Genomic DNA, 24,393 nt, shown 5'->3' on the forward strand with positions numbered 1-24,393 from the left:
GTGCTATGCTATTCTACGGTCATCAGTGACTGTAATCTATGTTAGAGTTTAACATCCGTCTTATGTTGAGAAGATGTTCGAGTTAAAAAAAATACAAATTAATATTAAATAATGAAACTTATAGCATTCATCACTCTCATTTCAGCTACTCCTGCATATCCACCTCAAGCACACCTAAGCTTCCCATAAACGACAACCATTGCGCAATCGCCTGCGCACTGCTGCCTAAACGCGGAGAAAATCCAACGCGAATACCTTTATCAGGGACGGTGCAGCGTGCTGGCGAAACTACGTCACCAACTTTCAAAGACGGATTTCAATTTTTCAGTTGCCAAGCCGCACCTTCTATGGAGTGATTGGGAAGCTCCGATTCCTTTATCTTCATGTCGTGATCTCATGTATCAAAAATCTCGCAAAAGATCACAACCAATCCGAAGAAAAAACGTTTAAAGTGATATCTATCCTTCTTATCCACTAAGTTCAGTCAAAAATATGTTCGCCCGAGCGTTGACTGTCACCAAAGTTCATTGGCAATCCCTTCACCTCCATTTTTTATGAAGCACTAAAGATTAGATAAGCCCGCTGTCTGTGGTTATAAAGGCCTCTTCTTGAGCCAAAGGACGAGCATATCTCGTTCGTGTTGCGTGTGGGGAACTGATCCGCCATCTTGTGGTTCAAATCGTGTTATCTTAGAAGTATTTGTCCATCGTTTTGGATTAAGATTCCTGTATGTTTAAAATTGGCATTGAAAGAAGAGGTTTGCTTCATGAGAGTGAAATAATTTTCCCATGTCAGTAACAGAAGTAATTTTTTTTACGTTTCAGGATTGCCTTCTCTGCATTGGGAATAGGAGTGCCGAGGAAGGAGCGAACACCGATTTCTGACGGTTTGCCTTTTCTATTGGGTAAGTATTTGCTAAATTAGTTAATCAACGCTTTTTTTCGAACTATGCATAATAGCGTGATTGCCTTTTTATATAGAATGTCTTTCAAGTGCAAGATTAAATCAAATACAATCGACCAACCAGTGGCGGTTTGCCCATAAGGACTCTCGGACGTCGCCCCTCCCAAATATTTGAAAAAGTAAAAAAAATAAATATCCATTAATTTATAATTATACATCTAATTAATCAAAGTGTTTTTCTCAGTCGCATGCATCGAAAGTGTTGGAAAAACACGAAAAGAAATAGCACGAGAAGTTCGTATTTGTAGCCGTGGGGCGCTGGCCAGAACGTCCCAATCCATCCCCATGCAGTTATATGGAGAGTGGTAGTGGTGGGGGCTGCTGGTGCTATGACGCGTCTAACCTTGTGTCTTATGGAAGTCTTGGGACGTCGTCCGAGAATGCGCAGAGCGACGTGTGGGTTGACATCGCTGCGCAGGCCGGCGGGCGTATAATCTGGCGTCTACTTGGTGCTGCCACAGAAAAGGGACGTACGGGATCAGAATGGTCACTGTACTGGGTGTAGTTATACGATTTTAATTTTTAATTACTGGTAGGTATTGCTACAGAAAATAAATTATACCATTATGCTTACGTTTTTTGGTGTTTGAATTCCGGAACACATAAAATCCAACCAGTCAAAGGACGTATTGACGTAGGAAAACTATTCTCGAGTATTTGCCACAGTTCTGTTATGATTACGAATTTCAAGAACCTTGGGGAAACTAATATTATAATATTTAGGCCTTAACAATGTATTCATATCTTCCCGATGATTAGAAATGCGATACCTATTTTTCAGATAAATTTATCAAAAGACCTGCAGTATTAGGAAAAATCAGATAACATTTCCCACTGATTTATAATTTAAGAAATAGGTACGTGCGTGATAGTGTGAAGGATTAAACACGCTTTAACCCGTAAACGTGACTTTAAATAGAGTCATTCAATGAATGTCAAGAAGTTCCGCGTACAAAGCACCTTTTGTGTGTAGGTTCATCATTTTTCTAGCCGTCCTTGTTCTATTAGTTCTTGTTCACCTAATTCCTCAGCGGCAGAGCGGTAGCTGTCTGACGGAAAATGTCACTTGGGTCTGATTTAAGTGGCTTCGAAGAGTTCATATCAGTGCGGAGATCCTTACAGCTCCTATCTGTGGTTCAGAGTCGTCTTCTTTTACGATCTAGAATTTATATTCTATTACATCGTGGCAATGATTTCGAAGACATGGTTATTCCAAGTGCGACCCGTTGGCGTTTCTTGTGTTTACCACATATGAATCTTATACTCATGGCGATGGTCCGTGACGTTTTTGTTTGCTTGTGTGCCTTTGCTGACCTTAAATTCGTCCCTCAGCTGAATCAGCATTTGTGGACCAAGACTTCTATCTCCCTTGAGTTGTCCTTAATGTAACGGCAAGACCAGGCAAGACTCTCGGAAAGAACGGAGTGAAATGAGTTCAGACATCATTTTCGAGGAGTTAACTGTGTGTAATTGCCGATTGAGAAGTTTCTTAGTGCTGTGTGTACATTCAAGAAGACAATTTTGAATTAATCAACAGTGCTCGTTTATGTTTTAGGGAAATATAGGGAAAAATTGTCCCCAATTCTGTGTCCAGGCACCTTGTTCTTTTTGGTCGTATTTTTCGTTGGCCCATTTTGTGTCGTCCCTTGTTTATTAAGTCCCTTGTTTATTTATAGACTAGTGCCCTTGCCATGTGTTCAATCGGAAAGAAATTGTTGTCCGGCGCTGATTTCAACGAACGTGTAATTGATCACTTTGCTGGACAAAAGGAAAGAAGGATGGACTTATGCAATTTAACTAAAGGCATGTGAGTATTTCAGATTTTGTTAAAAATGTGTGAGAAATGTTTAATTATTGATTTTAAATCATACTGTATTCAAGAGGCAACGCGAACACCGCAATCAAAGTTTACATCTGCAATAGCAAAGCGCGCGCATTCTAGTAGTGTTTGTTGCCCAGTGGAAGTCAGTGACACTCCCCTCCCTCCTCAGGTGTTACAAGTGTCATTGCTACCTGAATCATTGCAAATGTTGTATAGATTTGACAAATAATGCATTATGATTGCAAAACGAACAACATAAGTGTATTGCGGGCATATCCGCACGAAGAATGTAGGCGCTAAAACCTAATGTTACGTATTTTCGTTTGTATTTGCAAAATATCGCAGCAAATATATTTCTATTCTTCAAGATCATTGATCAGTATAATCTAGAGTCCGGACTAAGCCGATCCGTATGACCGAGAATCTACTGCATTTAGTATTTATTAATCAAGCTTTCTTAGGAAAACTACGTATTTTTGTTGAAAAAAACGGAACATATGGCATGACAAAATTTTATTCCTAGATTGCCGTAAAAACTTAATAAAATACGCGAAATATTAAAAAATTATTACCCCCCGGTGGAGTGCGCCCCCCCTAGCATTTGACTCACGAGCCGCCACTGCGACCAACAGAGTTTGAACGTAGAACGAAGATGCGTTTCCAGTTCATGGGCAATAGTTCGCTTCACTGTTTGATTGTGAGCACAACGCCTACCTGCTTTCGTATCTTGATTGACCGTGGGGGTTGATGTTATCCAGTGTGTTTAGCTTAGAATGCATTGCTTTCGTCTTCATCTTGTGACCCTCAAAAATCTCTCAAAACATCGCAAACAATGCAAAGATAAATAGTATTATCTGCCGTTTTTATCCATTATGTTCAATTGAAAGGAACGTAAAAATTTTCGCCCAAAAGATGAGTAGCAGTATTGAATATTTATAACCCGTTAACCTTCAGTTTCTATGCGTCACAAAAGATTTGATAATTCCGTTATTTGTGGGTGTAGAGGTCTCACCCTACGCCACAGTAAGAGCAGATCTCAATCGAGTTGTTTTTGGGGAAACGATCCGTCATTTTTTCTTCACTTTTTTTATCTGAGAAGTATTTTTCAATCAATTTGTATTGACATTTGTGTATGTTTGAAAAGGAATTAAAGAAAGGTTTACTTCATACGATTAAATAATTTTCCCGTGTCAGTAACATAAGTAATTTATTTTACGTTTCAGAATTGCCTTCTCTGTATTTGGGAATAGGAGAGCCGAGGAAGGAGCGAATACAAATTTCAACTAGATTTGCCTAACCTATGGGGTAAGTGTTTGCAAACGCATTCCATATAAGTTTTCATGGCATTATGCATAATAGCGTGATTGCCTTTTTATATAGGAATGCCTTTCAAGTGCAATATTAAATATAATACAATCGACCAACAGAGTTTGAACGTAATTTATTATGAGAATGGTTAGCAAATTTTTCTTTTGTTATATCCATAGAAAGTTTTACGCCACCACATACTACTTCCAAGGTTTACAGACTTAATGCGATATCCCGGTACTCTATTTTAACGAAATATTAATTTTTTATATGCGCAGAGAAATAGTCTTATTGCAACGTTAGTGCGGAAAAGTAGCTTGTGGGCATTCATCTTAATCACAGGCCATCATTAGTCAGTTCTTATGAGCTGATCATTTTTGGCTTTTGTATCAGATGCATTTTTGGCCCACACAGGCCTTCGAAATTTAATTCATGTAAATTTGGCAAGTGGTCTGCGAGACCATTGCGTTTTTTAATCGTGAATACTTTCAAAATTTCTATTTTTAATTTCAATAATCATCGCATTCTTCATTTTTTTGAGTCATAAGGACATGAGATACTTAAAAATTAACTTTTTTATTATTTATTAGAGAACGCAATAAACCTCACATCACCTTCATTTATCGAGCTTTATATAGATAAAATTCATTTATCGAGCTTTATATAGATAAAATCAATTGTCCTTCGTTCGTCTCGCTAACATCCGAAAACGCCTAAAGCGACCTTCTTCTCTCAACCACTGCATTATCTTATCATTATGCTTATTAAAAATAACTATATTAACATATAGGTACTTATCAACAATTTCTTTGGTCGGAACTGTTTAAGGGTTATCACTATCAAATTCGGTTATTTAATAAAACTTGCTTATTTTTGTATTTAAATCGTTGCTCTGATGAAGAAGCGTTTGCAGTCCTTGGGCCAATAGTTCGCGTCACTATTTGATTGTGAGCACAACGCTTGTCAGCTTTCTTATCTGATTTACCCGTGGAGATACAGGCTAGCCTGTGTTCATCTTAGAATCCATTACCTTTATATTCATCTCGTGATCTCATATCTCAGTAATATCGCAAAAAATCGCAACCAACCCGAAAAAAACGTCAAAAAGATATCTATCCTTCTTTTCCATTATGTTCTGTCGAGAAAATGGCAGTTATTTTCGCCCAAGAGGTGACTAGCAATGTCGTAAATTGGCAATACCTACACTTCAATTTTTTATAAGGTACTATAGATTAGATATGCCCGTTCTCTGGGTGTAAAGGCCATTTCCTAGGTCATGAGACGAGCAGATCTCGTGCGAGTTCCATCTTACGAATTGATCCGCCATATTTTCTTCAACACCTGTTATCTGAGAAGTATTTGTCCATCATAATGGATTGTAATTTCTGTAAGTTTAAAAAGGCATTAAAGAAAGGTTTGCTTCATACGAGTATAATAATTTTCCCATTTCAGTGACAGGAGTAATTTATTTTACTTTTCAGGATTGCCTTTTTTGTATTGGGAATAGGAGAGCTGAGGAAGGAGTGAATATCGATTTCAACCAGATTGCCTTGCCTATTGGGTAAGTACCTACGTGCAATCGCATTTAATCTAAGCTTTTTTTATGAATCATCCATTACTGCGCGATTGCCTTACTTAAAATAAGCATGCCATTCAAGTGCAAGATTTTATCTAAGGCAATCGACCAACTGAGTTTGAACGCAATGCATGGTAAGAATAGATAGTAAATATTTCTCTCGTACTTGTTCCATAGCTGAAAAACACTGTTAAGAAAATCTAGTTTAAATGAAATACGCTTGAATACGAAAAATGGGGAAAATGTTCAAGTTGTGGTGTGATTCTTGATACATAAAACTTAATAAAATATTCTGCAAATATTTCCAGAGAAAATAGGCGAGAAAAATAAAATAAGGCGCGCGTCCTGAAAAGGCATTAGTCCCCATTTTACTGTTTAATTTTTTTAGAGACGCAGACACAACTAAATTTTCCCAACAACTAAAACAAAACAGATCTACTGAAATAATAGTCGTAGTTGACAGTTTAAAATTCTTTTAAACTCATTACATTACTAAGGAGAAATGTGGGTGATCTACAGTTTAATAAATTGTAATATTTCACTTATTATGACTAGCGACTATTATAAAATTTTAATACATTCTATTTACTTCATATATCTTCTTTTCCTTCAAATTTTACTTTGTGGCATGAGATAATGTGTCTAAATATGTTCTTACAATCGTTTTCACTGCTGTTTGTCCCTTAAAATAAGTATTTGTGGTCTTATGTGCGTAAGGTATGCTTCCAGAGGCATTTGAGTTTATTTTATAGGAGATAGGAATATGTCTATGGAGAGATAGTGCTTGCTATATATTCATTTAAATCACAGTTAAATTAATAACCTATCTGTGAATGCCAGTGTCTTCTTATAATTAGGATTATGATCAACGTACGACAATTATTGTATCAAAATATTCTCTTTTTTATTAATAATACTTTATGATTGATAATCAAACCAAAACAAACGCAATGATAACCATATTATAAAATTTGTCTTTTTTAAGGGGGTTCTATCTTAATTCAATAATCCAAATTTAACGGTCGCCGGATTTTAGTTGCGAAGTCGGCCGCTCCGGCCAGTGGAATGGGAAGCCTCCTTGGGCAGAGGGGAGTAGTCGCTGATGGAAGGAAAAAAAGAGAAGGGGTCGAGCTTCGCTTCGACCGAAAAAAACACCCGACGCTTTATCAAATTTCGTTGTTTCCCTTACACTGAGCTATCGGATTTTTTTCTACGGTGCATTATTTTTATGACCTAGATAGTCATAGACTACACTAGAAAGTAAGAAAAGTGACTAGAAAGCCGCAGTTACTGAGTTCATTAATAAAATATCCAACAAATTTGAATTTGCAAATACACCAACAGAATACATCACGATCCTTGAGCAACTTATATCATTTCGATGCCGATGTCCTTCAACGCAGTATTTATCCAAAAGCAAAGGAAATATGGTATTGAAGTCATTACTGTGGTGGATGCTAGGAAATTTTACCTAAAAATTGAAATTTATATGGGCACGTAGCCAGATGCCCTTTCAAGGAATCCAATTCACCTCATGAAAGTTTCAAACGCTTAGCTGAACACATTGAATGCAGAGGAAGAAATATTACCATTGACAATTAGTGTACCAGCAGTCTTTAACAGTAGAACTTTATCAAAAAAAGATTGGCTATAGTGAGGACGATGATTAATAACAAAGCAGACGTTCCTCCTGAATTTCTCCCAAGAAAAAATAGAACCTAACATCATGGGCGAGGGGCAGGGGGGGGACAGCTGCCCCCTCCAGAGGCAAAAATCTCAAAAGTATTTAAGCAAAATCAGTACTGAATTGAAACGAAAGTATTCAACAAATTTTCTGTAAATCCACGAAAAATGATATGCATTAGTAGGTATAAGATGTGTAACTAAAATAAAAATATTTTTTCTAGAAAATGATATCATAAACTATGAAGCGCTGTTATTATTTTCTTAAAATATTTGTTTCATTCACCTTTTCCATACTAAAATGTCGCAACTTGGCTTGCGCCCCCCCTCTAGATCATGGATTGCCCTCTCACCCCTAGTTATGACCCTTGGTACGCCCTTGTCTTACATCCATCCCTTTTTGGCTTTACTCCCGACACTTTCGCGTTGTAATGCGTACGTTTCAATAAAATCCCTGTAGTACTTATTTCTGCCATTATCCGTGAGGCAAGTATTACCGCCTGTAGTGGTAACAAAATGCTTATATATTAGCATTATATAATTTTACAATCAAGGGGGTGTGGATTCAAATAATCAGCTTCACTCAAATTATTACAGTATCGGCCGAAGAACGAAAATGTGTCCCTTTCCGTGGTATTGTCTCCCTTTTCTGACGCAAAGCGACTGCTAACCTTCCTGTATTGTTTGATTTCTCTGCGATTTCCCTCAACCTGTTGCAGTAGTTGCGCAATAAATGATTTATGCACTCTAACTACTGGGCAGTTGATACCGTAGGGCAGTACTTCAACCAATTTATTCGTAACGCTACAGTCACCATCACCTACGAATGAAATGATAGTGTTATAGTATCTTCCAGAACAATGACACTGAATTATTCCGTGTCTTATATTATCGTACCAATTATCCAATGATATTTTAATTCGCGCATTTTTATACCTGTTTTGAACTCTTCGACTAATATGCCAGCTTCCATTGCTGCCGAGGATTTGCTGCAATTTTTGTAGCTTAGCTCTTTCACCTCCGATTTTTTATCTCTACTTCTCGCACAAATACAGCAGTATCTGTTCCTCACTTCAATAAACAAGACCTTTTGAGTTCGAAAGCCGCCAATAAAGGCCTGTGAAATGAGAGATAGTTTTAATTGTAACTCTACCAAAATGTAGTTTAAAATAAAAAAATACATCTAATATTGTCCTACGGAAGAATCCCTGTCTTACTCCAAAAGCAAATTGATAAAATTCATCCTGCTACGTTTGGGAAATAGTACACGTTGTTGGACTAGTATGCTTCTGAATATTTCTGCTCTTCTAGCTACTAAGGGATTATAGGTATGCAATCATAATAATTAGTCAACAATCCTAAGATTGATTTGACGCAGCTCTCCATTCTTCTCTCCTATCCGCTAGCCTCCTCATAAGGACATATATCTTCCCTTTTGCATCCTTTATAACCTGTTCAATGTAACTCATTCGGGACCGTCCCATTGCCTTTCTTCCCTTTCACCTGTCCTTCTATGATTGCTTTCATCAGGTTATCATGTCTCATAATGTGTACAAGTAAATTGTACTGTCTTCTGCTAAAGGTTTTAAGAAGACTTATGCTTTCTCCCACTTTCTTAGCACTCCTTCATTACTTACACGTTCCATCAATTTTATCTTCATCATCCTTCGGTGGAACCACATTTCGAATGCTTCCACTCTTTGACTTCTCTGCTGAGCATATGATGAATTTTTTCCTTACTTCTATGCTTGTAATATCAAGTGTAAGAAGAGTCATCTTTTTGTAGTAAACCCTCTTCGCCAGCGCTATTCTACTGATTATTTCTTTCTTGCTTCGTCCATCGTTGGTGATTCGGCTTCCCAGGTAAGAAAACGCATTCACCTCTTCTAGCTTTTGATTTCCTAGCCTAATGTTTGTCCTAGCCTCCTCTCTTTTGCTGCATACTAATATCATAGTCTTCCTTTTGTTAATTTTCAAACGATATCTGGCATTATTCCTTTCTATATTTGTCAAATTCTTCTTAAAATTCTTCTCTTTCTCGGCTATGACTGCTATGCCGTCAGCGAATCGTAGCATACTTTTTTTCTCCGTTATTATGGACACCCAAAGACTTCTCCTTCCAATCACCTAAAATTATAAGGTTTTCTTCACCTATAACCTGTTTGATTACTGCTGTGATATCTTAGTAGACGCCTTTGACTTCTTCATCCTAGTAGTCCGTCATAGATATGTAAAGCTGTACCACTACGGTATCTACCGGCTTAGTCTCTAGCTTTACCATAATTATCCTTTTATTTAGGGCGGAACCTTTTTCCCTGAATTTCGATTGTATGCTCCTTATCTTTTACATAATTAAAGGAAGGAGGAATATTTCTCGCAATTTTTCAAAGTAAATTAGTAAAGGCATTAGAAATAATTTATCCCCTGCGAAATTAAAGCGAACCAAATGTTGGTAAAGTCGAATCCATTAGTTCGTAATCAGACATGGCTTTGTCCCAAGATGATACATTGAATGAATTACACACCATTTGTACGTTGAAGATGTTGTCATAACATTGAAATCTAAGTCACAATAACTTTTCTTATAATCGTGGAAAATTTCAAGTGTTTATTTCAGTATGGAAAAATTCCGCTCCATCACGTTCGAATCTTCGGATTTTATTGGTAAATTGAAGTAAGTATATGTTTTGATGTAGAGCGTTTGAAAACCATTAATCATTCTACCAAATAAAGTTGTTAAGCATGGAACGGCAACTAAATATTATCTTCCGTACTGTGGTTGGAGTTATTTATGAAAGAGGATATTCCAGCGTCACATTCAAAAGGTTTTGTGCTCTCACTCATACAAAGTACTGCATCGAACAAGCAACTTTGTGCGCAGTCACGCGCCTGAGTGCATACTTAAATACACCAAGTATGATATTCGGCATGAAAAAATCATTTGGCTAACCTGGGATTCGAACCCGGGTATCCCCGATGGCCGGTCAAATATGCTGCCAATTATACAGCGAAGCAACCTTTTTACTTGTATATGAGATTCTCTTTTTCCTTGTGTCTAAGATTCGCCTAGAAAAAAAATAATTTGGTAATGTAACTGACCGGCAATCGGGAGGATCTGACTTCGAATCCCGGCTTAGCGAAATGTTTTTCTCGTGGCAAATAACAGTCATGGTGTATATGTATTCTCAGTCATGTTTAATAATAGTGGAGTATAAGAACAAAAATTCCCTTCTAAATTTAAAAAATGGGAAACATACCAAGTAAAAGACCTAACTTCAGTGCCGGGTGCCATCCCGGAAGGGTTATACAGTGTACTGAGGGGTAGCGGAATATTGATCAGGTAATGTTCTTGAGAAATTTTAGTTTCTTCCCAATGACTACAACCGCGCTGTAGTGATGTTAGTATCATTATAAACTGAAGAATTTTTAATGAAATTGCATTCAGTTGCCATAAATTTCTAGACGTAATATTATGCCAAAGAATTACAACAGTTAAAGTAAATGAGTCTACCTGATCCTGCGCCCTAGTATTTTACATGAAGTATCGCATATTTATATCGCAATGTGGTCGTTTACTCTGACACGTAATTTTAGTTAATAATTCGGTCGATGGATGGGTAAAAAAACTAACTACCTCGTTCAGTCATTCTCACAAAAATTAGAGTTGAAAAATCGCGGAAGTTGCCGCCCACTTCCGAGAAAAGTTGCATTCATCATCAGAGTTTCGGTTCATTACGACCTGAAGTGAGAACCATTCATTGAGACAATCAGTCGCTCAGAAGAGTAAGCAGCGCGTGAAACAGGTTGTTGGTGAGAGATATAACGCTAACAGTTTTCATAACTTCACTCGAGTGAAATAAATATCCCACATTCGAGTTTTATCCTTGTGTATTGGTTATTTTCTCGTCACACCTGCTACGCAAGTATAATTCTTGTATTATACTTGTAAAACTGGTTCGCGGGTTTATTGGATCTCATGTATCTATTTTTGCTTACAAAAAGCATATTTACGCAAATAGGAGATAGTTAACGGTTAAATTTGGTCATCTAGACGTCATCGCTGTATTACATCGACCAAACATCAACCCCTGCTTAGTGATACGTTGGTTCAAGTTCAAATTTTTTTTTCGCTGACTCACGTAATAATTAACAATAGTAATTTTAATAAAGGAATATTTTTTATAAGAAAATAACTTATCGAAGTTTTCTCCCTCGGTTGCAAGTTATCAAGAAACATATACGTCGGAAATGCGAGACAAATAAACCAACGTGATACTGTTGATATCGTGTTTTGATGACATAACGGTTACTTTTGAAAATATTTAGACACGAAATGAAGGTATGCACAATATATTGCCTACTTGGTGAAATAGTATTTATTCTTGGTTAGCGTTGGCAAGAACTTGATAGACAATGCTGTAACCTAGAAGCTAACTGATAATGTGCAGTATATTCTCTACATTCATCTTATTTTCAATGCTTGGTTACAAAAAATTGATATATTATAGTCATAGCCAATACATTATCGAGAAGTACTTAATTTGAAGCAGTTTCTCCTTCTACAGTGTAAATAGCATCTTTTGTAGTACGTTTGGAATAACAAAAATGGTGAAAATAATTTGATATTGTATTTATTAGCTGCATCACGTTTTTACAGATTTTACGTGAGTGAAAATATGTGTCTTAAGATATAAAAACTGTTAATAATGTAGCACGCTTAAAAAGGATTATACCTAGTACTTCATTTCTACCTTCCCACAAAAGATATGCTTCCTCTTTTCTCCTCAAGTGGTCTTCATATTCTTCTTCCTCTTAGATTTCCTTTCACTTTCTTTGCATGAGAACAGAAAACTTGAAAACTCGTGCTCCACCTGTTTCAAACACACCGCTCGCAACACAACACAGGGCTTCGAATGATGAAGAAAAAAAACTGTTGGCTCGCCGGGAACCGACGATGGGTGAGAGAGGGGAAAGGAGGGGACACGAGAGACGTTGGAGGGGAAGTAGTGAGAGAGACTGCTGTGGGGTGGGAAGCTCTTTCCTCGAGAGTGGGGGATCACACAGCAGCGCCATGGAAGAAAAGATCGTAAGCGTATGACGTTGAGAAAACACGCTCGGGAATTTGAGCTACAGCGTGGTTATTACAAAGATGACATTCATGAGACGTATCATATTTCCAAGAAGGATGAATGTTCTCCTTTCCCGAAAAAAAATTCAAATCGCGTTTTCTACGTGGTAGAATTACATCGAGAAAACAGGCGTTTTATTTTGTTTTTCAGCGCCAACAACTAATTAACAAATGCTTTTCAAATTTTTTTTTTTCGCTTGCCGGGAACAATAATCTCAGCTTAAACCTTATCCAAAACAAGTTCTCTCCAGAGTGTGTAATAAGCGAGCAAATGGCGAGCAAACTGAAATCTGCAGAGCCGTTTTTCGCGGGGATATAGAACACCCTTAAGAATCAGGGGTAAACGTGCACCTGTACTCCTCCCCAAAATCTGGATATGTACTCTCGTTGTCTGAGCATGTGCAAATAAAGAAATTTTATCCTTTAATAGGAAACAGAATTGTTTTTTTTTCTAATTTTCAAGTAAAAATATTCAACGTTTAATAAGTGAAAGATAGTAAAGTTTTGCTCCAGTATAATATATACAATATGAGGCCGCATCTAAAATCTGTATAGGCTTCTTTTTTACTGAAGAGTCAGGGGGAGATAACAAGTGGACGGGAGCAGTATGTAAGGAAGACAAGCAGGGGTTGTGTGGGATGATTGGGGCCCTCAGCTGGGGCTAAAGATCTTGTCTTTTATCTCCTTACCCGGGGAGCCCCGCCTTGGAATATTTAGGAAATCCTTAGCTAAGAAATGGATTTTGACAGGGTTATGCTTCTCAATAACAGGATATAAGTTAATGAAAAATAACAATTTCGTAAGATTAAGTTCTGTGAAAGGTGGGAATATCACAGCTAGTAAAATTAAATAATGTAGTAGGGCTGTTTTTTTTTCAACTTCCGATGTGCTATGAACAGAAGACGAAGTGATTAATTATAAATTATTCCTTTGCTAAATATTGAGCACACTTGTGGTGTTATTTAGACATAATTGCATCGGTGATTGAGGAAATGGTCGTGCCTGCGGACACGATTTACTATGCCTTCTTCATAGGATGTTTCCGCTAATGACTTCCATTAATTTTGGCTTTGTCCTGACGTCCCTTTCGTAAATGCTTCCATTCTAGCCACGTCTTCACTTTAGCGTAAAGTTGGAATGATGGATGGATGGAGATAAGAGGATCACCAATTATGCATGACAGATGGAATCTTTTGATGGGAGCTATTGTCCATCATCAACATATTTCAAGGTTATGAAGTCGATTTGGTAGTCCCATGTTTAAGTAAAGTAATATAATATAAGTGATGGTGTGTATGGGAAAGGCAATTGAGAGCTACTGTAATTAACATTTCTTTGAGGAGATACGGAAGTGAGGAGGAAAACCAGGTGCAAGTATGCTTTCAATGAATGGTACGAAGGGGAATAAGACTGCATTTCATTTGACGAAAGAAACATTACACTTTAAGTGCCCTCCAGAAAGTAACCAAGAAAATATTGATAATTTTATGATGTATTTCCACTCATGCCGGCATCTACTTTTAAGTTGTTACTCAGTAACATTTCTTCTATTTTAATACAAGAGGGCAGCACTTTTCCACAAGGTTTCAATGCGTATGACACATTTCGGCTCACAGAGTCATCATCTGGTACAAGAATTGTTCATTAAATACTGTGGAAAAGAGTTGCCATCTCTAATTAAAATATTTCGAACTTCCACCATGTTGCACATGCATCTGTCAATTTTCATCTATTGTTCTTATTTCTTTTTCTGATTTTTCAGCAGCCTATTTTCCCATGTTATCATGTCACATCATAGATTTTCGAGCATGTCATCTCCATTTTCATTGTAACCTCACTTCCCTCATTGTTAAAGGTTCTGTAATAAACGATCTGTACTCCTGATTGGTAGAAAACTTTCCCGACATTTTCAGCGCAGCTATATCTATTTCGGTCTCCAGCGGAATTATTATTTCCTCATAAAAGCTATTATTATTAAAAAAGTTATTTCATTTAAAAAATGCAATTCCCGAGTATTTTCCTAATCATAAAATTGATATATTTTCAAAGCGAGATATTTTTCCTTGAGTCACGCCTGCGCTAGTTGTTATGTTTGCAAACTGTTATTGACATCTTTTAAGGCAATAATGTCATATTCACTCTGTTTCTTTGCAGTCAACATTTCATCCTTTCGTAGAAACGCTGATATCGTGTGTTACTCCTCGCTGACCAACGCCACCACGCCTGATTCCCATTGGCAACTCCCGGTATTCTGAATCTAACATACTCATTCGTAATCATTTCATTCTTTCGGAATAATGGCAAGCTACATTTCTACTAGCAGCGCTGAGGAAATTGTTGAGGAGAGGCTTATTTCTGGATTATTAACTGGCTCATTGCTTCAGCATAAGAAGCTATTGGAGATGTTAAAAGATGTGGATGTACGGCACGCGCGGCAAAGAACACTCTTGCATGTTGGTGTGGGACATGGAAAAACTGACTGGGTGGAGGAGTTACTGGCGAGAGGGGCCGATACAGACGTAACAGATGACAGTCAACAGAATGCACTTTGCTCAGCCGAGGAGATGGTGCGGCAGTTCCCTGATGATATAGAACGCTCAAAAGTGCTGAATTTGGTGACGTTGGTTCACAGGAGAGGCCAAGTTATTTTGCGTCGTCTGGAAGCATCTTCGAGTAGGAGCGCTGATCATGTGACACCCGTGGCTAGCCCAGAATGTGATATTGCATCTCTCAAGTCCTCAAGTCCTCAAGTCCTCATTGTGCGACAGCTGAGCTCATCGCTGGAGGAACTCAAGGCGGAAGTTTGTGCACTTGACTCAGGGTTGCGTTGCTTGGAAGAGGGCGTGAAGTCAACATTGGAGGATATGACCTCAGTCAATTTTGGTCTAGGAGGGGAGTCTGCCGTGAGAACTCCTCCACCTGATCCAGCCACGGCTAGGCTGGAGTGCGTGGACGCCATGTTGCGTAGAACGACGATAGTTCATGGAAATGGAATAGAAGTGATGCGTAGATTGTATGAGAGGCTGTATGATGGAGATGAATATACTGCTTGTATTATTAAGTTTTTATGTGGGGATGATCGGGTGAAGGTGATGGTGGACAGCGATTCTTGTAACATTGGAAGGATGAAGGAGAAGTTTGTGCGATTGGATGGTACTCACTGGAATGGGAGTGGATGGAGAACATTTTGTGATTTTAAGAGTGAGACTGTGTATTTGGGGGCAAATGATTGTTCTGGTGATAATGATACAGTCGTGTGTGCTAATTTAGCTTGGGCCCTCTCACAATTATCCCTGAAATTAGTTTTTGATAATGAAGGGAAGCCTTATAGCAAGGGAGATGTGGAACGAGAGCGTGAGTGGATGCTGAGCGTGATGAGGGCTCTAGAGGATGCGGAGGAGTGGAGGAAGAGGGGAGAGGAATTAGAAAGGAGTATCGATTTAGCATTGAATATGAAGACACTTAAGGCAAAGGTATGTTGGCTGGCTGCAGCTGTCCCTTGGATTATCGCTTATTATGGATCCACAGAAGGAAGAGCTATTCTACAACAACAAGTCCCTCTATTCCTCTCTCTCTATTCTAACAATGTGATGGGAAAACTTCTAGCCAGTGCCAAGGTGGATTTTATGTCTACTTCTTATTTTTCTTTACATCATGGTCTTAATTAAAACACTCAAATCATTATTTGAAGTTGTATTAGCAAACAAATTGGTAATTAATAAATGTAAATGTAAACAAAGTTTTGAATAATCGAAAGATTTGTTCGCAATTTAAGTTTCCAACATTTCCCAAACGTGGGCAACTCATTGGTTTGGCATGCAGAGGTGAAATGAAACTTCTGGTACTTTGGATGCGAAATCCTTAGTTGTTCCTCTCATGTGTTCTATGAGTAGTTTGACTTAATGAGAGTGGGGATTTGTAATATTAAAATATTTAAATGCAATTTATTTTAGTCAAACATTCTACTTCTCGATATTCCAAGATGCAGATTTCTTTTTAAAAGATAATATGGATTGAAGATCTAATATCTCATAGGTTTAAGAAAGTGACTTCAAAACTAACAAACTGTAATCTAATGGATAAATATCGAAGTTAAAGATAAAATAATATAAGGAAATTGAAGAGTGCCTATATTCAATTCCATGATATATCAATTCAGTGATTCATATGTGAATTCCAAACAATAGTGAAAATCTTCCAATATTTTTCACTCATAAAATAAATGATACTTGTAGAAAATGTTTCTTGGAAGTTATTTGATAATTGTTGCTTATAAATACTGCCATTGCATTTTTGTGAATGGAGGTAATATTTTATGTCACCATGAATATTTACCTATTATTGAAATTGCATTTTGTTTGTGATTGCACTACTTTTCATTCCATTAATTTATATTTTCTGTTTCAGAGATGAAATTGGCCGGATATACTTTGGAGATTGCGATGGAGACAGTCCTGAAGATGAAAATTTTGCTCATATTCATTAATTTTCTTTAAGCCTCTCAGTTTTTATTTGGTTAACTCAATTATTCGTGTGTATAGTGCATTCGTTACACATATCTTATGATTATACTCAGACATTTTTGTTGATTTCATGTTTCCGGCATCATGGTATTTGTATTTTTATTTATAGATCACTTTGAATCTCATTTACGCTATAAGTAAATTGAAGGAATGTACCATTTGGCATACCAATGTTTTCCTTCAGTTTATCTGAAAGCCATCGTGCACATAAATCTATTTGCAACATATGCAGCTTTTTCCAATTTTATAATCATATTTTGCCAGATGTACTCATGTTTGTATAGCCCTTTGATAAAATTTAGTTTGTTTTGGTTCATTGGTCTCACCTTGTTTGAACCATTCACTTGAGAGACATTTCCCTGTAGTTTGCAACTATAATGATGTAGGCATAACATTGTGTAGTAGGCATAACACTATATTCGTCAAAGATTATTAATTTCAAAGATGGTGTACAATTTAAATGTGATGCAAAATATAAATTTACAATCTTGTCATACTTGACATACAATGGTTAAGATGGGATATTCTTCAATTTTTACCAGTTGGGAGGCATTTAAGAAATGTCGTAATTAAGTAATTAGGTTCTTAGATTCATTTTCCAACATGTTTGTGACCTTAGTACATTTTTGTTCTAGTTGGTCGTTTTCAAATTTTCACTGACGTTAGAGAAGAACATTGCAATCATTCATGCACGTATATATTTCTAACATTCACATATATTTTGTATAGTATTCAGTTGAATGGAAATAGGCATTTGCTAATTTGTAAGCAAACAGTAAATGTCTCCTAATCCTCAGGATTGCGGCTTGGTTTTCATGGATTTAAGTGAATATAATGGTTATACATGTTACCAGTTCTCCTTATAAGAAATGTAGCTATTCCTATTTCATGACTTTGTGAGGTCTCCTTTCTTTGGGTTTCATCGTATATCTAGGAGATACTTTTTCATATTGCTCTTTATTTGTCCAATCTTCCATTTGGTGAATGGGTTTGGTTTATTTTATTACTTTTTATGTTTCACAATTTTACTTTTTCTATTTTTTGCATTAGTATTTGTTGCTCATTCGTGTCTGTAATTATATAATTTGGTGTTATTTTATTGTCTCTCTGCTACCTGGTGACAACAGAAATGTGGTTGTTATGATGTGTAGTTTTTTCCAAAAGAAAATCTATTTACAACAAATTGATTTTTTCTAAGGTATTTCTGAATTGATAATTTTACCTGTGCTACACCACTCTAGTTGGTAAGACAAGATTAATCATTCAGAATATGTAAATATGTTTCTTTAGATATAAATATAGTATTATTATTTCATTAACTAATCTGCCGTAGTTTCATTATATGTGGATTTAAAAAAATATTTTATAATCATATCTGATGGTAAATAATTTACATGTAAATTGCTTTATGATTATTACTTGTAATTGATAATCTAGGATAATGAATGCATATCTATGAGATAAACAATGCATTTCTGAATAATTCTCTTTTGAATTTTTCTCAGTTGGCTTATCTCTGAAGAGGAATTGCAAGATATCCTCACTTAAGGTATTGCTTGTTCTCATTTATTTTGCATTTTTTTTCTTAACATTTATTTTTCTTTTTAAAAATGTCATGATACTATGAGGAAGTAATGTATTTATTTTTTCAATAATCAAATGGATTATCATGTAGTGTAAATGTATGCTTATTGTTTCTATAATTAAATAACTTATGTGGTATCACACTATATTCTGTACGATGCCATTCAAGGCACATTTGTAGAAATAGCATTTCATTGAATGTGATATGATTAAACCAGTTTTTTTTTTGCTGCAAGCTGTTATGGACCTTTATGCAATATTACATTTCATGCTCCACACAGATAAAATAAATTTTGTAATGCTCAAAGTTTCAGTGATTTGTTTTGGTTTGAAATGAGTATATCCCGTAAGGTGTATCAGATTCAATGATGACAAATTTTGTAAGAAAGTGCAGAAGGACCTCCTGATGTTCACCTCGTATTTGCCATGATGCTTTTTTGTGCTGTGCTCCATAGCCCACCTTATCCCTAAAAAATTTAAGTATAATTGCTAATCAATAGTAGATATAATTATATTTTTTTAAATTTTGTTATGAATATGATACGAATCCATTTTAAGAGTAAAAGTAATAATTACCCAGCTCAACCCGCAGTTATTGTAACAACATTGCGTTTACTACCAATCATGAGTTTATAAACTAGGACCTCCTTTCCCTACGAATTTCAATGTGGTATTTTGAATTTGCATTATCATTTATGTACAGACCTTTTATCTATTTACTACACTCCCCAATAACTCGAGGCAGTGGAATAGTATTTTTGTCTGCTGAAACGTTTCCCTTTTGCCCAATGGAAGCACAGAACATGTATTGCTGTCTACAGTGACATTCGAGCTATCATTCCATCAAACAATACTGACCTACAGCTTCATCAAATGCTTGTTTTCACGTTTCCCTCGGTTTTATACCGATGTTTTCACTAAATTATATCAGGCACCCCCTATCTATTTTCACGTATGAAGGCAGTGTAAAAAATCCTTTTTCTTTCAAAACAAATGTAGTTCTTTAAGATGTAAGGAAGTTATTGAAAAACATGCTGATTAGTGGGATCAGGGAAAAAATTGAGAAATTTGCTTAATTAAAAAAAATGCTTATTTTCATGTTTCTCTCGGTTTTATGTCGACGTTTTTATTATATTCTCTCAGACACTTCCGCATTCCAGTGCCAAAAATCCTTTTTCTTTCAAAACAATAAATAGTATGCGCGATATAACGAAGTCATTGAAAAACATGCGATTGTTAGTAGGTTCAGGGAAAACCATGAGAAATTCCAGAAAAACACTTGCTTCCTAGCCTAACTTTCGATCAAAGTCGTTTACCATCGTCTGGTTGAATCCTAATGTCGTCTAAAAAAACATAATCACCGAAGTTTAACCCTTTCGAGACCGCGGAGTTTTCGTCTTAGCTTGACTGCTGTACCGCTCCCCAAGAGACTCTTCTTTCTCGTGGTACGGAGCATTTTTGGAGGGCATTCGTTAAGAAGGGTCTCGCTGAACCTTTTTCGACCCCTCCACGGTGGGACTCCGTATTATCTCGGACTCCAAGAGTAGTTGTGCTCCCTCCTTTCCGGGTTTACGACCATACCTGCGGCATTGGTTCGCGGTCAACTTATGTATTGCTTATAGGTATTTAGAAAATGGATAATTGTTGCTTGCACGTAAATTACAGACATTGAATATAATTCCTCATTTTTATCTGAGCATTGTCAAATTTTAAACAAAGTTCTAAGGCCATTATCAAAGCATTTAACGCAGCAACAATTTCCATGTTGATGTTTATACATAACTCGAGATATAAGTTAATATTTGTCGTAGAATTTCATTAAAAAATTGTAAACGCTGCTCAAAAGACAAACAATTCAATTCTAAGTTTATATTTCTTGAGAAATGAACAAATATTTATTTCGAAAATTGACTCTATAAACAATTGTATGACCACTGTCCCTTACCGCTGAGAGAGGTTGTAAAAGACGAAGGGTCCGGGTACCTGCTCCCGGATCCGGAAGGTTAATCCTAAACCCCGAAGCGTTGGGTCCCGAGACAAAGGCGACCTAAACCCACGACCGTCCTGAAAGGGGGAGAGCTCGAAAACGCATATATACGGGTTTCGTTTTCTTGACCGGGAAAATCTCACACGTATATATACGCCCGTGGTCTCCCGGGTCAGGAAACGTCCACACGTATATATACGTGTACGGTAGGGAAAAGGTTAAAGCCAAATCTAAACGGCTTGTTTTTTAAGGAAAATTTTTGCACTGCGGCGAAGTGAGGTATCATTTGTTCATCAATTGACTAATGATGCGCAGGTATTCCGAATGTAAAAAATTTTAAATTCAAGTCATCAAATATAGGCCATGATTTACAAATCTGTCTTTTTCGTCCAGACAGGATGTGTTTGAAAAGCGTATTTTTTCAATAATATAAATATGCTTTGGCTCAATGATTTCCTAACCAAATCCACGCCTTATTGTCGTCTTTCGACCAATATATTGTTGTGAAAGTCAGTGATAACTTAAATCACACAAAAAACGGAATTTTTCTGATATATTTTATTGACAGACGAAAAATATGCCTACTTTGGTCATTAGAATATCTATTTGAGAAATACGTAATTTTTCTTACACAAAATCATTAAAAGACCTGGTCAAATTTTTTAATTGAAGGGTGTAAACTCCATTCTTTTTTAATTTCTTTCCGCACATTACGATTAAAGAATTAGGAGAAATAATTAATGCGATATTTTAGTTCTTCCTCTACTCAGGACACAACTCCGCTTTTTGAAAATGAGTTAAATGAAAAGTACTAATACCTTTAATTGGGTGTTTCGTTAGAGGACCGCAATGATGCACTACACCAGATGTCTCTTCCTTTATTTCAAAGGCTCCGTCAATATCAGCATCTATATTTGCGTCACCAACCTCATTTTCAAAATTGATATGAGTGTACAAATTTTGTGTTCCATTGCACTTAAATGCATTCATGTATTTCATAAATACATGTCGCGCGTTCGAAGCGCGAAGCGCTTCGTTCGCATGGTCAACTCAAAGGTTGTTTTGGCGCTCTTACTTCGCAGTCCTAGAGATTTTCCGCGTCGAAACATTACCTTCGATGAAGTATGGATTCATCACTATACTACCTAGACAAATTAACAGGTAAAACAAGGGATTTTTTTTTAGATAAAGGCTCCAGAGACGGTGAAATGAGCCGGTCAGGTCATGGCAACGACGTTTTGGATGCATATGGAATAATCTACATCGAATACGTGGAAAAAGGAAAAACGGTAACAGGAGAGTTTTATGATCGTTATTGGCAGTGGCGCAGGGAGAGGGGAATATGGGGGATACATCCCCTCCCCCCCAAGGCTCAGAGAAATTTTTAAGATTAGTCCATTTTACTTATTCGGATCGCTATTACTTATAGACTAGTGTTAGGGTTAATCAAACATCCCTCAGAAAGCCGTAAAACACGCAAATTCGAACCACTTTTCATAAAAAGTTTGAGCCCCCTAAACTCCTGTTTATCCTGGAGGGTATGCTTTACCTCCACTCCCCTAAGTATTAGTTGTGCTTAAACCCCCCCTAGCCTTAATTATTAGCTGCGCCCCTGCAACGCTTAAAATCGTTGGCAATTTGAGTTATCTGCTCATAACAGCATAAATCGTAGCTTTTTTTCCTAACATCCGTGATCTCGGTCATATATATTCATCCATGAAAGGTCTTGTTTCTGACTTAAAGGAGAGATTTTATAGAATAATATAAAAAAATTCTAATCTATTATAGGTATGTCATTCGAGTCCGTGCGTGGCAATATCTACTGAGGTATTTTTATAATATTACTTAAAAATATCCTGCTATCCAGCAAAGACGTAATATTTCTTGTCAATGGTAAACCTACCACGGCTGGCAATGAAATATAAGGAGAAAAAATTTTTAGAGAGTAAGAAAATTTTCAAAGGGGCAAAAAAAGAGTAAACGTATTTTCAATGAGAGTGATCCAAACAGATTGCTTTAAGTTCTGTGATCAATAGGAATAAAAGTTCAGCGTAAAGAGTACTCATACTACTTTTTCCGCGTAGATTGATCTGATTTTTCTTTCCCAATTCACTTGTTTAGAATTTCTCGGAGTTTAGCATTTCACAATTTTTGTTCGAAAAATCATACAGGGCCAGCGCTAAGGAAATGTAGTCGTAAATTATCAAGGCTTTCATGCAATGAGTTGGGTTGACCACAAACGAGAACCCTCGTGACGTCATCGACTCATGGTAGGTGGGCGGCAGCCTTTGGGTTTTCTTGATTTTCGCTTGCAAGAAAATGGCTGCAGAGGGAAGACTTTTATTCGTTGGAACTTATCTCTGCCCATATAGCTATTGTTGCTGTAGCTATACCTGTTGTTTAATGCTTCCACACGAAAAGGGTGAGGGTGAACTTAGCGTGAGATTAGCCGTAGACCATCGTTCATGGGAAAAATTACCATGAATGCAGGTTTAAGAAACGGAAAAAAATACCTCATGATTTCGCCGAATTTGAAATACACGGAAAATTTTCGAGCATGAATGTCCGTAAATATTTTACCCATGAGGCGATCAAGTGTGTTTTTTATTCGAACCATGGGTGATGGGAGAATTATTTTACTGCGCTGCAATTAAAAGAGTAGAAAATACACTCTTCTGCAATCAGGTCTTGACTATATTTGAGACCATGAATGCACGCATCTCTAACGCAAACAGGATATACTTTTCGAATTTCCTGTTTCATTTTTGGACGATATAAAGTCATTCAAGTCATTGAAGAAGTTATATTCTTGCCCAACATCCAAATTCACATCGTACTGCAACTATTTCAACTCTCGTGGCTAAACCTAGCGTCCAAAGATAAATGGAGAAGCGTTGAGGTCGTGAAAGCGGATATCTCTCCATTCCCGACATCTTATCTCCCCACCACGTTCACTCTGCCATCTCCTGTCTTTTTTCACTTTAGAGGAAATAACTGTCAACATCTCTCTTCGCAAAAACCGCTTTCAGGAAATGATGGGAAAATATCCTTTGCAAGTTGAACCCCTGAGGTATATCACCTTGAAACCGAGCGTCATCAATAAATGGCTGCCGACTGCGCTCGGCAGCCTCAACCTTGAAATCTCCGTTCTTCTCTTTTCCTTTGCTTAGCGATCTCGAACCTTCACTAACGTCGGCACCAGATTCTCAGGCATTAGCATTTTGCGTCAGTTCTGGTTTCAAGCTTTCCTCTGTCACTAAGGATGCCGACACACAAAAAATATAAGGGGAGTCCAATCTGGGGATCTTGCCACGGGAAATTTTACAAGTGGTGAGTTATAAGTCTTTTAAGCATTTTGGAAGAGTCGTATGATCAACATAAGAACCCTGATAACAAAAATCGACAAGCCTGACACATTTTCTCCTCACACCCATAACGAACTTTCGAGAGGGCTCGGGCAACTTTAGGTCCCATGGAGTCGGCACCACTGTCTGTCACCGGCTTCCTCCGAAAGTTCTTACACTTTTTATGAGGTAATTTTCTCTTAATTTTGTTGGTGGTGTTATTAATAATGTTTCTATTTTATATTCTAAACATTTCTCCACTAATTCATCAATGCTTATCATCCTTTACTAAAAAGGCATTGAAAAAATTATCGATGTTTTTTTTTGTTTTGCTAGGATCTCTCGTAGGGGATATTTTTGTATTGTTTACGAGATGATTATTAGTTAAAAATGTCCCTAAAGATAACTCCTTACCTCGTGAAATTAAACCTCAGGTTACTTTGATCAAAGAATGAAGTTCTCCACCCATCGCAGC

The 24,393-nt window shown here is 36.9% G+C and overlaps 1 protein-coding gene across 1 annotated transcript; it reads left to right on the forward strand.

Annotated features, from left to right (window-relative positions):
• Positions 1–564: 564 nt before the first annotated feature.
• Positions 565–19,621, forward strand: LOC124173027. Its single transcript, XM_046552554.1, has 6 exons — positions 565–727; positions 825–904; positions 4,009–4,090; positions 5,575–5,654; positions 14,635–16,097; positions 16,888–19,621. The coding sequence occupies exons 5-6, from the start codon at positions 14,778–14,780 to the stop codon at positions 16,891–16,893; spliced, it is 1,326 nt and encodes a 441-aa protein (XP_046408510.1). The 5' UTR covers positions 565–727; positions 825–904; positions 4,009–4,090; positions 5,575–5,654; positions 14,635–14,777; the 3' UTR covers positions 16,894–19,621.
• The last annotated feature ends 4,772 nt before the right edge of the window (positions 19,622–24,393 follow it).

This window comes from Ischnura elegans (genome assembly GCF_921293095.1).
Source record: "Ischnura elegans chromosome 13 unlocalized genomic scaffold, ioIscEleg1.1 SUPER_13_unloc_4, whole genome shotgun sequence".
NCBI lineage: Eukaryota > Metazoa > Arthropoda > Insecta > Odonata > Coenagrionidae > Ischnura > Ischnura elegans.